Raw genomic sequence first — 14,922 nt, 5'->3', positions numbered from 1 at the left:
ACAGCCTTCAACAATGAGCAAAGCCCACACCGAATAGTAAGCTATAAAAGGCCCCAATACGAAAATGTTAAACAATTCAAACGAGAAAACTAGCGGCCTTATTCATATGAAAAAAATGAACAAAAAAACAAATATGTAACACACAAACAAAATTAATTTATTTAATGAAGATTGTGTTTCTTTTACTATGTTTACTCAATATATAATATTTGTATCATACTATTCACTGGTAGACATGATACATGTACAGAACACAAAGAAAAATAAATATCTTTGACATTGATATTTCAGGTTATAGCTGGAAAATGGATTTTATTAGAACTGTTTCCTTGATCTGTATGAGGAGAAAACCGCTCTTTGTCAATCAGAAATCAGTTGTAAGATGTTTTTGTCAAAAAGGTAAAAATTTATCACAATAGGAGTAATATCCAGTGGCGGATCCAGGGGGGGGGGGAGCATTTAGTTGGACCCCCCCCCCCCTTTACTCTGGGTTGGGAGCACACCCCCTCCCCCTTTTTAAAATGGCTGGATCTGCCACTGATATCATTATAGTCAGATAAAACCAAATGACCAGTCTATAAACTTTTATCCTAATAAATTACTGTACACATACTCATGGTCCTCATAAATGATGTATGACTTGTTTAAACATCGTAATCCTGTTAATGTACTGACAATGTTTATGTATTGACAACACCAGCATTTAATTGTACTCAAAAACACAATTAGAAAATGAAATTATTTTTTGAAGAATGGTCCATATATTTCCTTAACTAGATATTTAGTACATTACCATAGATTAAGAAAAAATGCCTTCTTACTTAAGTATTGAAGTTTGACATTGCATATATTCATAAATAGATGCAGTAGATACATATGTACAATATACAGATAAATAACACATGTAGTTAAAGAGATCAGGGGTCGAAGTTACCACTGGTCCGGAGGTCTGGGACCTGTAGAATTTGCGCTGGAACAGTAGATTTTGTCAGCTGGTGGTTCGGTGGACCAGTTGAATTTTGAAAGTTGAAGTTGGAGGTATTAAAATTGATTAAGTTAATTAATATCTCAGGTTTTCATCCTTCACAATAAACAAAATATGGAAATTTTTGGAAGGGGTTAAAACTTTATCAAAATCAGGATACAATAGCTTCTTTTATCAATGTATAATATATGTAAAAGGCATGAAAATAAAAGTTAGCATCTTTAATTTATGTTGGAATTTGTCAAATGTAATTTTTTCAGGACCAGTAGATTTTGTGCAGGACCTGAGTAGAATTTTCAGTACACTGGTCCGGCTGGCCATTACAGAAAAAACCTTAAATTCGACCCCTGTAGATGTATGATTATATATGTCATGTACGTGTATATCTAAAAACGTTTTGTTTTTTTTTAGCTTCAGAGAATAGCTCACAAAAGATAGACAAACCTTATGAGTCAGCTGTTGATAGATTATACAAAAAACTGATGGGAAAAGTTCCACAATCAGGTAAACTTTAGTATACTAAGATGTATTAAAAAGGAATGTGTTAATGAGACAGTTAACCTTTTATATAAATTAACAAAAGACATCAAGACGTCAAAATACAGTCTTCAACCAATAGACAGTACACAATATGTCCTGCCCTTATTTCCCAAAAAATAAATTGAACAGGTTATCAAATATCTGCCATTGAAACCTAGTTCTCACAATAACATCAGAACATTTATACAAGACAAAATACAACTAATGATGAAGTACCATACTTTAAATAGACATGTGACTTTTTGGCCGAGTTAATCTAGCTTGTATTTTACATCTCAATTTTCCCCTTGTTTCTTTATTTTGATAAATGGAAAAACCAAAGGTAAACAAAAGCACACAAAAAGTCTTTTACTATGAAATGACACCATTATAAGTATTTTGTAAAAGAAGCAGACTTTGCTATTACTGTTGAAGTTTGTACAGTACTATAAACTATATAAATTCTTACTTTGATGGAGTCAATTTTTGTGTGTAGAAATATGGAAACATTATGAATTATATCCTTTTTTCAGATTTTGTATCAATAAATACTTTTTAGACAATGATAAATACAATATTTTTTGTTTTTTTGGGGGGTGGGGGCATAGGTTCTAGCTATATATATATATATAGGAGGCAATCATATTATGTGTTTATGCCATTGATGCCTTATTACTCTACTTTTCTACATATCTTTACAGTTGTAGTAGTGACAACGGCAGAATATGATATCCTAAAGAACAGGTGGATGAACAAAGGATTAACCTGTACGTCCTTCACAAATGTCTCTTACCATCCACCTATTGTATCATTCTGTGTAAATCACCCAAGGTAATTCAATTGTGAATTTTCCATTCCTGAAATTAGTATAAACTTTACTTAAATTAAAGCTTCTTATTATATTAGCTTAGGTAATGTTTTGTTATAGAAATTCAACAATGTTTCTTTATACAATAGACAGTTTTTTGTTATAAAACTTAAAAAAGTTTTTTTAACGGTAATTTTTTTTCTTCAGTTTGATATCCTAAAGTTTATATATATTGCTCCTCAACTTTTTAGACCTAATTTATGGCAAGCCGTTTAACTATTCATTCGAATTTCAAGATATCTCATATAATATATAAGATATCTCCTTTAATATATAAGATATCTTCTTTAATATATAAGATATCTCCTTTAATATATAAGATATCTCCTTTAATATATAAGATATTTCATTTAATATATAAGATATCTCCTTTAATATATAAGATATCTCCATTAACATATAAGATATAAGATATCTCCTTTAATATATAAGATATCTCCTTTAGTATATAAGATATCTCCTTTAATATATAAGATATCTCCTTTAATATATAAGATATCTTATATATTATATAAGATATCTCATAAAGTTTCTAAGATAACTTATATACTTTATAAGATATCTTCTAATATTTATAATATATCTTATAAAGTATATGAAATATCTTATTAATATTTTTTATATAAGATATCTTATAAACTATATAAGATATCTTATAAAGTTTATTAGATATCTTGAAGTAAGAATAAATAGCAAAATGGCTTGCCAAACTAATTGCTTATATTGAAGGTAATTTTAGAGCTGTGTTATTTTTACACTCTTTGCATACATGCATATCTTGTGTATTTATTTTCTTCATGTATCTTTTATATTTTCCATTTTTTCAGTAAAATGCATGATCTACTTTTGAGAACTCAGCACTTTGCCATCCATGTGTTGGGAAAAGATCAGGTAATGGCTCAGATATTTAGATAAGAAGATGTTGTTTGATAACCTGTGAGACCCCAATCCACTTCTTCAATGCCTTGGATATAAACAATTATAGGTCACCATACAGCCTTTAACAATAAAAAACACCATACTGTATAGTCAGCTATAAAAGACCTTTTTTTCTAAAGGCTCTGGAAATTTGTACCTCTCAACCGGTATTTTTGGCAAATACCCCTTGTAAGCACGATATATTTGTATAAAATTCATGTGAAAAATTTCACATTAGATTCATGTGAATCTCAACTAACAAGAAATTGTTGAAAATTTGCACGTGAGTTTCATGTATAAGCTCGTTTGAGGTGAATCTCACGTGAAATTTTTCATGTGAAAATTCATGTGAGCAAATTTTGCCTGCGTAAACTATTTTTACTATTGTTTGTAAATGATTAAAATGAACCTACACTTACAGGTTGCATATAGTTTAGAATTTGCCAAGCATGTAAATGATGATATAGATCAATTTGCCAGAGTACCACACACACAGGGACATGAGGTATTGTAAAGTTATTTTTTAGCATATTATTATGATTTAAAATTTAAAACAACATTTGGATTTAAGAAAAAAACCAGCCTCAATTTTGCCTTTTTTGATACAGATTTGAGAAAAGAAAGGACATAGATTTGTGATGTCTATAAATGAACATTAATTTGTTAAAGAACAAAAATTTGAAGCTGAACATAGATTTTAATCTTACATACTTGTGTTACAGGGTATTAATGCATTTCAGACTTTCTTTAGAATATGTTACTACATATTTTAACAGTTGTTTATATTCCTATTTAGACCTTGTGTAAAATCAAACAACAAGATATGACTACATGTGTTTTCAACCATTTAAGGGTTTTCCAAAACTGACCATATTTAATATACTCAAAACATAAAATACAATGTTAATTTTGAAAGACTTGCTGATGACAAATGAACTCCTACCCATTCAATTGTGTAAATATTGAAAAAGTCATCATAATGAAAATTTCAGGGTTACCAAGGGAACCCCCATACAACAAGAAAACTGCCAAAAATTTACAGTGCAAATGCACAATAAAATTGAATTAACCAAAATGTGTTATATATTAACAGGGAATTCCCATTATAGCCGGCTGCTCTGCTGTAATGCAATGTAGAGTACACTCCGTACACACTGTTGGAGACCACCATGTATGGTATGGCAGTGTATTTGATGCAGTTGTTTCAGATAATGCTCCAGATACACTTTTATATTACTTTAAGTGAGTTTGTTTTTATTCAGCTTTAACTTATTTATTTGTTACACACCTATAATGTTTGAAGTCAGTTACCTTTACTGCTAACATGAGATAACATATTTTATACCTGGGTAAAGAGGTCATCGTGTGAAACTAGTTGAGGTAGATCGTTCTTCTGCTATGTCTTCTAATCAATTAAATTAAGAAACAAGGATTGAAATTTTATATTTTCGGCGACACACGTTTCATCTTCCAAAAGACTCATCAGTGATGCTGGAATCATAAATTGTAAAAAAGGCCAGATAAAGTACAAAGTTGAAGAGCATTGAGGACCAAAAATTCCTAAAAGTTTTGCCTATACAGCTAGAATTACTATAGGAAGAAAAGCCACATTGGCTTTTTTTTTTTAGGTTTTCAAAAACATTTAGTAAAGATGTATTTTGCATACTGATACCTTATCCTACATGTCCTATTAATTATTTAAATAAGTTGAAAATCACAGTTTTTTTTAATAGTTTTTTCATTCTTAAGGAGGTTCGCCTGTATAAGATTTTCAGAAAAAAATTAAACATTTATTTTTCATTACAAATTTTATCTATAACCTTTAGTAGTTCTTACTTAATCATATGGTACAAAAATCATTCCAAAAAATCAATTTGTGTTGGCTCCATGTGACTTTTAAAATGTATGTAGATATCATTGAAAAAGCTCCAAATTATCTCCCTTTGGTGCAAAAATGCCATTTTTGGCATTTAAATTGAAATATCTTTTTTAACTCATCGGTGACCTATATTTTTTATTATTGTTTTCGAATAAACTGTACATAAACTAAATAATTGTAAAATTTTAGCGATTTCTGTAATTTATTTCTTTTTTATTTCGATATTACCGCTATTTCTCCTATTTGTTCAACAGAAAAAAGGACATTTACGAAAAAATGTATGTTTCTTTCGAAGGCAAATTTTGAGCGTAAATGAATGGTGACCCAATCTTTCTATTTCAGTTTTCTATTAAGTATAAGATAAAGTTCATTTATAGAAAAATGTAGAGAAATCCTATATTAAATAAAAAAAATGATTTAGACCCGTGAGCCCCCTTAAGTTGATTTAACATATTTTCAAGTAAGGTATCCTTATATTACCGGGAGGATTCAAAGTAGACACAACTAATAATATAAAAAAAGAAGATGTGGTATAATTGTCAATGAGACAACTGTCCACAAGAGGTTAAAAATAACACAGAAATTAACAACTATAGGTCACCGTACAGCCTTCAATGATCTTTTTTACATTTCATTTCAGATCTTTTAGATCAGTAGGTGATGAAATATTTATAAAAGCTTTTGAGGATGCAACTTTACCCTATGAAGACTGGACACATGAAGCTCATTTAAGAATGGCCTGGACTTATATCACTGAATATGGTAAAGAGAAGGCTACCCCTTTTATTAGGTAGGTTAAAACACTTATATTTCAGGATATGGGATAGGGAAGGCTACCCTTTTTATAAGGTGGGTTAAAAACAATTTTATTTATTTTTTTGATAACACATTTGTTTGAGTAATTTTATTTTTAAAATTGTACAGTAATTTCATTATGAAGTTTTTTTTAGGCATAGAAGTGTAGAAACACAGCTTATCTTCAGAAATAAAAAAAAATACCATCTAATTTCATTAGGACATATTTTCAATCTTTTTAGCACCATTTTCATAGGCCTACTTTATATATGTTGTTATGCTTGAGGAAAGAACAGAATATGAATTATAAATACTTTATAAAGCACATTATGTATCAAGTAGCCAAATACTATAAATATTTTTTAAAATCTGTTCATGTTTTTTCAATGAGAAGAAATTTTTGTATTGTGGATTCATTTATTTTCATGGGGCACCAATTTTCGTGAATTAAGGAAAACTAACATGTTTGTGGATATATAGTTTCGTGGTTTTTCTGAAATCTGCATACAAGCCTTTATGAAATTTGGTTTTCATTGAACATATAATTTCGTGATTCACCGGTTCCCACGAAATCCTCGAAGATTGGTATCCAACGAATAATAATGAATCCACAGTATATAAAACAAAAGATGTGGTATGATTTCCAATGAGAAAACTCTTCTCAAGAGACCAAAATGACACAGATATTAACAAGTACAGTCCTTCAACAATGATCAAAGCCCATATTGCATAGTCAGCTATTAAAGGCCCAGAAATGATAAAGTAAAACTATTCAAACAAGAAAACTAACGGCCTAATATATTTACAAAAAATGAACAAAAATATTACTTACTTACTTACTTTACTTATTGTCTTTGCTCCGATCTGAGCATAAGGTCAACACAAGTCCTCGCCACTCTGGTCTGTTCTTTGCCATTGTTTCTGCCTCTCCCCATGTCATCTTTAGGTCTTTTAATTCATTCTCTTTTGTCCTCCGCCATGTTGTTTTGGGACGTCCTCTTTGTCTCTTCCTCTGTGGTGTCCATCTAAGGGCTGTTTTTGTTATGCTTGAGTTTTCCTTTCTCAAAACATGTCCAAGCCACCAGAAATGCTTCTGTGTTATCTCGTCGATTATACATTACGACTCGGATATTTTTAGTAGGTTGGTGTTCGAGATGGTATAAGGCCAAAATATTCTGCAAATTTGTCGGAGGCAGCTGTGATGAAATGAAGAAAGTGCCCTCATATCTGCTTTTGTAACTCTCCAACATTCACTTCCATACAAAAGAACAGGTTTTACATTGCTATTGTATAATTTGATTTTTGTTTTTCGACTGTATTGCTTTGAATTAGATGTTCCTTAGTTTTTGAAATGCTGTTCTTGCTTTTGCCAATCTGTTTTTGATGTCCTTTTGTGTAGAATCTTTAGTGCTGATGACTGTGCCCAAATAAATAAATTTATCAACTTTTTGAATTTCATTTCCATCAACCTCTAGTTTTTGTCGAGCCTGCAACTTTTATTGCAGAAAGCTCGACATAGGGATAGTGATCCGGCGGCCGCTACGGCGGCGTTAGCTAACTTCCTAAAAGCTTTATATTTTAGAAGGTAGAAGACCTGGATGCTTCATACTTTGTATATAGATGCCTCATGTTAAGAACTTTCCGTCAGTCACATGTCCAATGTCCTTGACCTTATTTTCATGGTTCAGTGACTACTTGAAAAAAAAGTTAAGATTTTTTTGTAATGTTAAATTCTCTCTTATTATAAGTAATTGGATAACTATATTTGGTATGTGCGTACCTTGCAATGTCCTCATGCCCGTTAGACAGTTTTCACTTGACCTCGACCTCAATTCATGGATCAGTGAACAAGGTTAAGTTTTCGTGGTCAAGTCCATATCTCAGATACTATAAGCAATAGGTCTAGTATATTCGTTGTATGGAAGGACTGTAAGGTGTACATGTCCAACTGGCAGGTGTCATCTGACCTTGACCTCATTTTCATGGTTCAGTGGTTATAGTTAAGTTTTTGTGTTTTGGTCTACTTTTCTTATACTATATGCAATAGGTGTTCTATATTTGGTGTATGGAATGATTGTAAGGTGTACATGTCTAGCTGACAGGTGTCATCTGATCTTGACCTCATTTTCATGGTTCAGTGGCCGAAGTTAAGTTTTTGAGTTTTGGTCTATTTTTCTAATACTTTATGCATTAGGTCAACTATATTTGGTGTATGGAAATATTTAATGATGTATATGTCTGTTATGCAAATTTTATTTGACCTTGACCTCATTTTCACGGCTTATTGCTCAGTGTATTCTTGTGTTTTGGTCTGTTTTTCTGAATTTATAAGCTATAAGGCAACTATATTTGTTGTATTGAAGAATTGTTAGCTGTACATGTCAGCCTGTTATGGTTCATCTGATATTGACCTCATTTTCATGGTTCATTGATCAATGTTTTGTTTTCTTGGTTAATGTTGAGTTTATGTGACAGTTGTAATAAAGCTTTATATTTGGTCTATCAACATAATATCTTTGATATGTAAAGAAGGCGACACATTTCAGCGTGTGCACTCTTGTCTTTGAGATGAGGTGTTTAATCTCATTTCTTCTGTTTTCTGTGTGTTGAGTTGGAGTCTGGTTTGGCTTGCGAAATGGCTGAGTCTGTTGGTCTTTTCTTGCATATGATCATGCCCAGATGATAATAAGGCAATATCATCTGCAAAATCCAGGTCTTCCAGTGTTGTAAACATAGACCATGTTATTCCTCTTTTCTCGTCACTTGTGGTTTTTCTCATTACGCAATCGATTGCAACTAGAAATAAGATAGGAGAGATGATGCATCCTTGTCTTGCCCTGGAGTCTACTGCAAACCATTCTGTCTCTTTGTTGTCTAATAAGACAGAACATTCAAATTTTGTGTATAAGCTTTTAATGAGGGTCACTATCTTGTCTGGTACTCCGTATGATCTTAAAATTTTCCAGAGAGTATCTCTATGGAAGTCAATAAAGTTGACAAATAGTGGTGTTTTCCATTTTATGTAACGAAAATATGTAACACTTAAACAAACGAGAACCACTGAATGACAGGCACCTGATTTTGGACAGGCACATACATACATAATGTGGCGGGGTTAAAGATTTTCGTGGGATTCCAACACTCCCCTAACCTGGGACAGTGGTATAACAGTACAACATAAGAACAAACTATAAAAATCAATTGAAAAAAGCTTAACTCATCAGATGGACAAAAATACATGTAGACGTGGCTGGGTAGTTCACTTTATTGAACAAATTTTTACTTTTGATTGTATTACAGGGAAGGAATTCAACATTTCAATGAACAAAACAAAGACAAAGTAAGTTTTATAAATACTGATTTAGTTAATTTTTACAAAAGATGCACATATATTTTATAAGGTTAAGTTGGTACTTTATCTAATTAGATCTTATTAGATTTTAAAGAATTAATTTCATGTAAATTTCATACTGAAACAATGAAAGGCAATAGTGTGTCCAACCCTTGGTGTGGGATTTTTTTTTCTTTTGTGAATTTTAACTTCCTTCTGTTATGTATATGAAGACAAATTAAGATCATTATTAAATGTTTATAAAAAAAAACTGTCAGAAAGGGATACTGAAAGGCCTTTAGTTGAGTAAAAGACGGAATAAGTGAAAAAAATAATGGAACAAACAGAATTTTTGTATTATACATGTTATATTAACCTTAACAAAACAACAAGAAAGATGCTCATGGTAGATCAGAAGAAACCATTTATTCTATGGAAGAATGAAAGTTATCTTCATTATTTATTGTAGAAATACGAGATTTTAAAACTATACTAGACTCACAAAGCAATTCCTTATATTTTCAGGTAAAGTTTGGTTACCATGAGACAATAACAGGATTCTATATATCTATAGTAGCTGATAGTGTTAATAGAACATCTGCAGTAACTTTTGATGAATTTATATCAAAGAATTTGTTTTTATTTGACAAAAATGTGATATCTAAATACTATACAAAAGACAGACTTTATAGTGATGATGCCAGACACAGGTAAGAGTATAATTTTAATTGAAAACTAATAAGTTATGGATAGACAGAACACAAGAACAAGAGGCTCTCAAGAGCCTGAATCGCTCACCTGAATTTTTTTGGTTTAATCTCTTATCAATGATTATTTTGTCTTTTCAATTTATTTAAATGTTCTTTAAATCGTCCTATTCTCTTCAAAAGCCCAAAAAAAAAATCAATTTCTCCTATGTTCTATTTTAGCCATAGGAGCTATGTTTCTTGACATACAAGGAAATGAAATATAAAATTTATACTAGATACTCTGAAACTCTGAAATTCATTTAGCCTAAGTTTGGCTGAAATTGATACAGCAGTTTCAAAGGAGAAGATATTTTAAAGTAAGTCAACATGATGAACAAATTGTGAAAAAAGTTTTTAAAGGGCAATAACTCCTTAAGAGGTCAATTGACAATTTTGGTCAAATTGACTTATTTGTAGATCTTACTTTGCCGATCATTTTTGCTGTTTACAGTTTATCTTTATCTATAATAATATTCAAGATAATGACCAAAAACTGCAAAATTTCCTTAAAATTACCAATTAAGTGGCAGCAACCCAACAATGGTTTGTTTGATTCATCTGAAAATTTCAGGGCTGACCTAATGAACATTTTTACCCATGTCAGATTTGCTCTAAATGCTTTCGTTTTTGAGATATAAGCCAAAAACTGCATTTGACCCCTATGTTCTATTTTAAGTAACGGCGGCCAATGTTTTTTGACGGATCAAAAATCGAAGCGCACACTTTGTGCAGGATACTCTAAGGAACAATCATGCTAAGTTTCATCCAAATCCATTCAGTAGTTTCAGAGGAGAAGATTTTTTAAAGTTAGCAAATATGATGAACAAATTGTGAAAAATTGCCATTAAAGGACAATAACCCCTTAAGGGGCAATTGACAATTTTGGTCATATTAACTTATTTGTAGATCTTACTTTGCTGATCATTTTTGCTGTTTACAGTTTATCTTTATCTATAATAATATTCAAGATAATGACCAAAAACTGCAAAATTTCCTTAAAATTACCAATTAAGTGGCAGCAACCCAACAATGGTTTGTTTGATTCATCTGAAAATTTCAGGGCTGATAGATCTTGACCTAATGAACATTTTAACCCTGTCAGATTTGCTCTAAATGCTTTCGTTTTCGAGATATAAGCCAAAAACTGCATTTGACCCCTATGTTCTATTTTAAGTAACGGCGGCCATGTTTTTTGACGGATCAAAAATCGAAGCGCACACTTTGTGCAGGATACTCTAAGGAACAATCATGCTAAGTTTCATTCAAATCCATTCAGTAGTTTTAGAGGAGAAGATGTTTGAAAAATTGTTAACAACGACAGACGACGACGACGGACGCCAAGTGATAAGAAAAGCTCACATGGCCTTTTAGGTGAGCTAAAAAAGACAAATACTGTGGATTCATTAATATTCGTTGGATACCAATTTTCGTGGATTTTGTGGGTACAGGAGAACCACGGATTCAAATGTTCAACGAATTACAAATTTCAAGGAAAAAAGGAATGAGTGTAGACTTTGCCAAAACCACAAAATTAAATATCCACATGTATGCAAGTTTTCCTCATACCGCGAAACATTGGTACCCATGAAAATAAATGAAACCACAGAATGTTGTTTTAGAACAAGAATAAAACTGAGAAACTTCATAAACAGATAAACACCATTAATCACAATCAATCAATATTCTTCAAATTTTTAAGACTTTAGAAGTGTTATTTGCAGCCATTTTTTAAAGCCTCTGTCTGACATATTTAAGCCCCTGTCATATGACGGGGACATAAAGTTTTACCCTTGTTATATGTTATTATTCAAACCTATATGATGTAATCAGATGGAACATATTTATTTTTCAGTTTTGTAATACCTAATATATGTCCCCTTCCATGTTAGACACCAGTGGAAGAATTCCACCATCAAGTATCATGTGATATTATTTATTTTTTCAGTTTTGTAACACCTGATATATGTCCCCTTCCATGTTAGACACCAGAGGAAGAATTCCACCATCAAGTATCATGTGATATTATTTATAATAGGCTTTATTAATTGTGTTAGCAGTGTACTTCCATTTCATTAGAAATTTTATGTCTCTGCTTTGTCAAGCAAGATGGATTGAGATTTTAATAGTCTTTGTTTGTAATATGTGCTGATCTGATTTATTTTATTTTTAGGTCTATTTTTAAGAAACTACTTACAATATTAATGGTATTTCACCACTTAAGACTCTGGTTTCTTTCATTCTTATTTTACAAGCATAACATCATACATAAGAACCATATCTAGTCTTTTATGTTCAACAATGATAACAACTTTGTTAAGTGTTTTCAACACCATAACTATGGCTGAAATGCATGTTTGAGTGACCTTTTGTACAACCAAGTTTTCCTCCTATGGTTTGTAATACCTTCCATAGTTCTGTTTACCTTTCGATTTGTTTTAAAAAAAAGAAGTGCTTGATCATTAAGTAACAATTTTTTTATGCTGTAGCAGAGGAGGGCATTAAGTTTTGGCCTTGTCTGTCTGTACGTAGGTATGTCGATACGTTCCTACATCCCAAAGTTGGTTTCTGTTCTCTAACTTTAGTTTGCTTCAACCATATGTTTTGTTATTCAAACTAAATGCTTATTACAGAAAACAGATCAAGTGTGAATTTTGGTTGCATCACTTTTACTGTTCTAGAGTTCTGCCCCTTAACTAATGAAAAAATTCCTGAATTTTTAACTGGATTTTTGCGACTCAAATGTTGGTTATTGATTTTGGGATGTACGGCGGGCCGTTAGTCAGGAGGACGGCAACCAAATGTTGTCCAAACATTTACTCATGAACCGTTCAACCAACGCCTTTAAAATTTTATTATGTTGTTACTGACAACAAAATGAAGGTCAAGTTTAAGAATGACGATTTTGACTTTTACCGTTCAGGAGTTATGGTTCTTGAAAGATTGAAAAATAATGTTTGCAGTCGTGTCCATGAGTTTACGCATGAACTGTTCAACCAAAGCTTTTCAAATTTTGATATTTTTACTGATGACAAAATGGAGTTCAAGTTCAAGTTCCATTATGTTGATTTAGACTTTTACCATTCAGGAGGTATGGTTCTTGAAAGATAAAAAAAGACTTTTCCATTCATGTTGTTGCATTTACACATTCAACCTCAGCTCTTTCAAATTTCAATATGTTGATACTGATGACAAAATGGAGGTCAAATTTGATATTGAGGATTTTCAATTTCACTGTTCATCAGTTATGGTTCATGTGATATTGCTAGGACAAAAAAAATGTTAATAAATCCGGTTTGCTGTCGTTGTGACAGCCTCTTGTTTGTTCCTGTTTCTATCCCAAAGTTGGTTTCTGTTCTCTAACTTTAGTTTGCCTTAACCAAATTTTATTAACTTATACAAAATATATTTTGTTTTCATGTTTTAAAATCTTTTTTTTACATATATATACATGTGTAAGTATAGATAGATAATGTGGCTTGGATTAGAATATAGTTTCTTTATCTACACGGGTTATTTATTATGAAATAGGAAAGGTGTATCACCTTCTACAGTGGATTGAGATAGATTATTATGATTTATATTATAGTCTACAAAAATGTATATCAAGCCAGATATTTTTTGTTGACCATTGTAAACTTGTATGCTGGATTATGCTCTTATAAATTGTGTTCATTTTGTGTATAGTTATGAAATGTTTTCCTTAGAATGTTTCTTTGTAAATTATCATGCTAAAAACTATAATTTGGATTTGTCTAAAGCAAAGCATTCAAAAAAAATTAAAAATAAATTGCTGTTCTAATAAATATGCAAGTATGTTATTATTAGGTTGTTATAGCATTGCTTTCTGGCTTCAATAATTTCTGTTTGTTATACTTTGTTAAATTGTTATGTTGTTGTATTTTTTTAAACAATATTTGAAATTAAAAGGAATGAGTGAAGAGCAAGTGTTACTGAAACTGTAATAGAACTGTTGTTGCTTTCTCATTACATTATGAAACATTGTAAAATTTAATGTAGTGCTACATTTGTTATTTTTACTACCCGGTACATTGTGTTGTTTTGTTATTTTGTATTGTTGTGATAAATGTCTCCGTTGTAGAAGGCAAAACATTGTCTTTTAATAAGTATTTAAGCTTAAGGTAACACGATACCGAATGACGTTACGCCACGAGTTATCGTTCCTGACGTTATCGAATAACGTTCACACATTGTTGCATGATCAAAAAAATGTATCCAAGTCAATGCAGCAGGTTCTGCAATTATAAAGTGATCTTAAATAATAAAAAAAATATTTTTGGTAACTATGTGAAATTTTTAACGGAAATTTTTTCTAGATGCAGAGTGCCAAGAGTTTTGATGCAATACGTAACGGTTAACTTATTTGACATAGATTGCTTTATCGTTTTCCGGCAATTCTTCTGCTCATTGTTAACCTTTAAAAATGTATTACTTTACTTTTAAATATTCTGTTTCTTGAATATTTAAGCATCTGCACGATTTAACTATGTATGTTCTTAGGCATAAAAGACTGAGTTTTGTCACTTTATTTTATTCTTGGTTTATTTTTGCAATAAATACTTATTCATGATGCACGCCGTATCCCCATGAAGTTTTCTTTTGAACGTAGAATTCTAATATATAGAAACTTAGGATGATGTGTAAAAAAACAGGAATTGTACAACTATTAATTCGTATAAAAATGGTCGTTAAAACACCGTGAGGGCAAAATGGAAAAGGTTATCATCTGGATGAGAATTCGAATAGAATTAGGCGAAAAAGAACAATTATACATTTTTCAATCAGACTTTGAAACCCACACAGTTTGTTAGTATGGAATGTAAAAAAGTGGTTTAACTTTGTTATTTTCCCGAAAAACTT

At 31.2% G+C, this 14,922-nt stretch overlaps 1 protein-coding gene across 1 annotated transcript; it reads left to right on the top strand.

Moving 5' to 3' along the window:
- Nucleotides 1-295: 295 nt before the first annotated feature.
- On the top strand, nucleotides 296-13,473 carry LOC134727284 (uncharacterized). The gene is made up of 10 exons (XM_063591662.1): nucleotides 296-399; nucleotides 1,397-1,489; nucleotides 2,206-2,335; nucleotides 3,200-3,263; nucleotides 3,712-3,795; nucleotides 4,384-4,532; nucleotides 5,810-5,959; nucleotides 9,265-9,304; nucleotides 9,821-10,005; nucleotides 11,990-13,473. Exons 1-10 carry the CDS (start codon nucleotides 306-308, stop codon nucleotides 12,024-12,026), a joined length of 1,026 nt encoding a protein of 341 aa, XP_063447732.1. The 5' UTR covers nucleotides 296-305; the 3' UTR covers nucleotides 12,027-13,473.
- Nucleotides 13,474-14,922: the final 1,449 nt, after the last annotated feature.

The sequence above is a fragment of the Mytilus trossulus genome, chromosome 7 (genome assembly GCF_036588685.1).
Source record: "Mytilus trossulus isolate FHL-02 chromosome 7, PNRI_Mtr1.1.1.hap1, whole genome shotgun sequence".
In the NCBI taxonomy this organism is placed as follows: domain Eukaryota; kingdom Metazoa; phylum Mollusca; class Bivalvia; order Mytilida; family Mytilidae; genus Mytilus; species Mytilus trossulus.
This window is presented reverse-complemented; position numbering and strand designations above follow the sequence as displayed.

Coding starts and splice junctions, on each gene's coding strand:
- LOC134727284 (XM_063591662.1), top strand. CDS start 306: ATGGATTTTATTAGAACTGTTTCCTTGATCTGTATGAGGAGAAAACCG. Junction 3,264..3,711: donor ATGTGTTGGGAAAAGATCAG/GTAATGGCTCAG, acceptor CTACACTTACAG/GTTGCATATAGTTTAGAATT. Junction 10,006..11,989: donor AGTGATGATGCCAGACACAG/GTAAGAGTATAA, acceptor TTATTTTTTCAG/TTTTGTAACACCTGATATAT.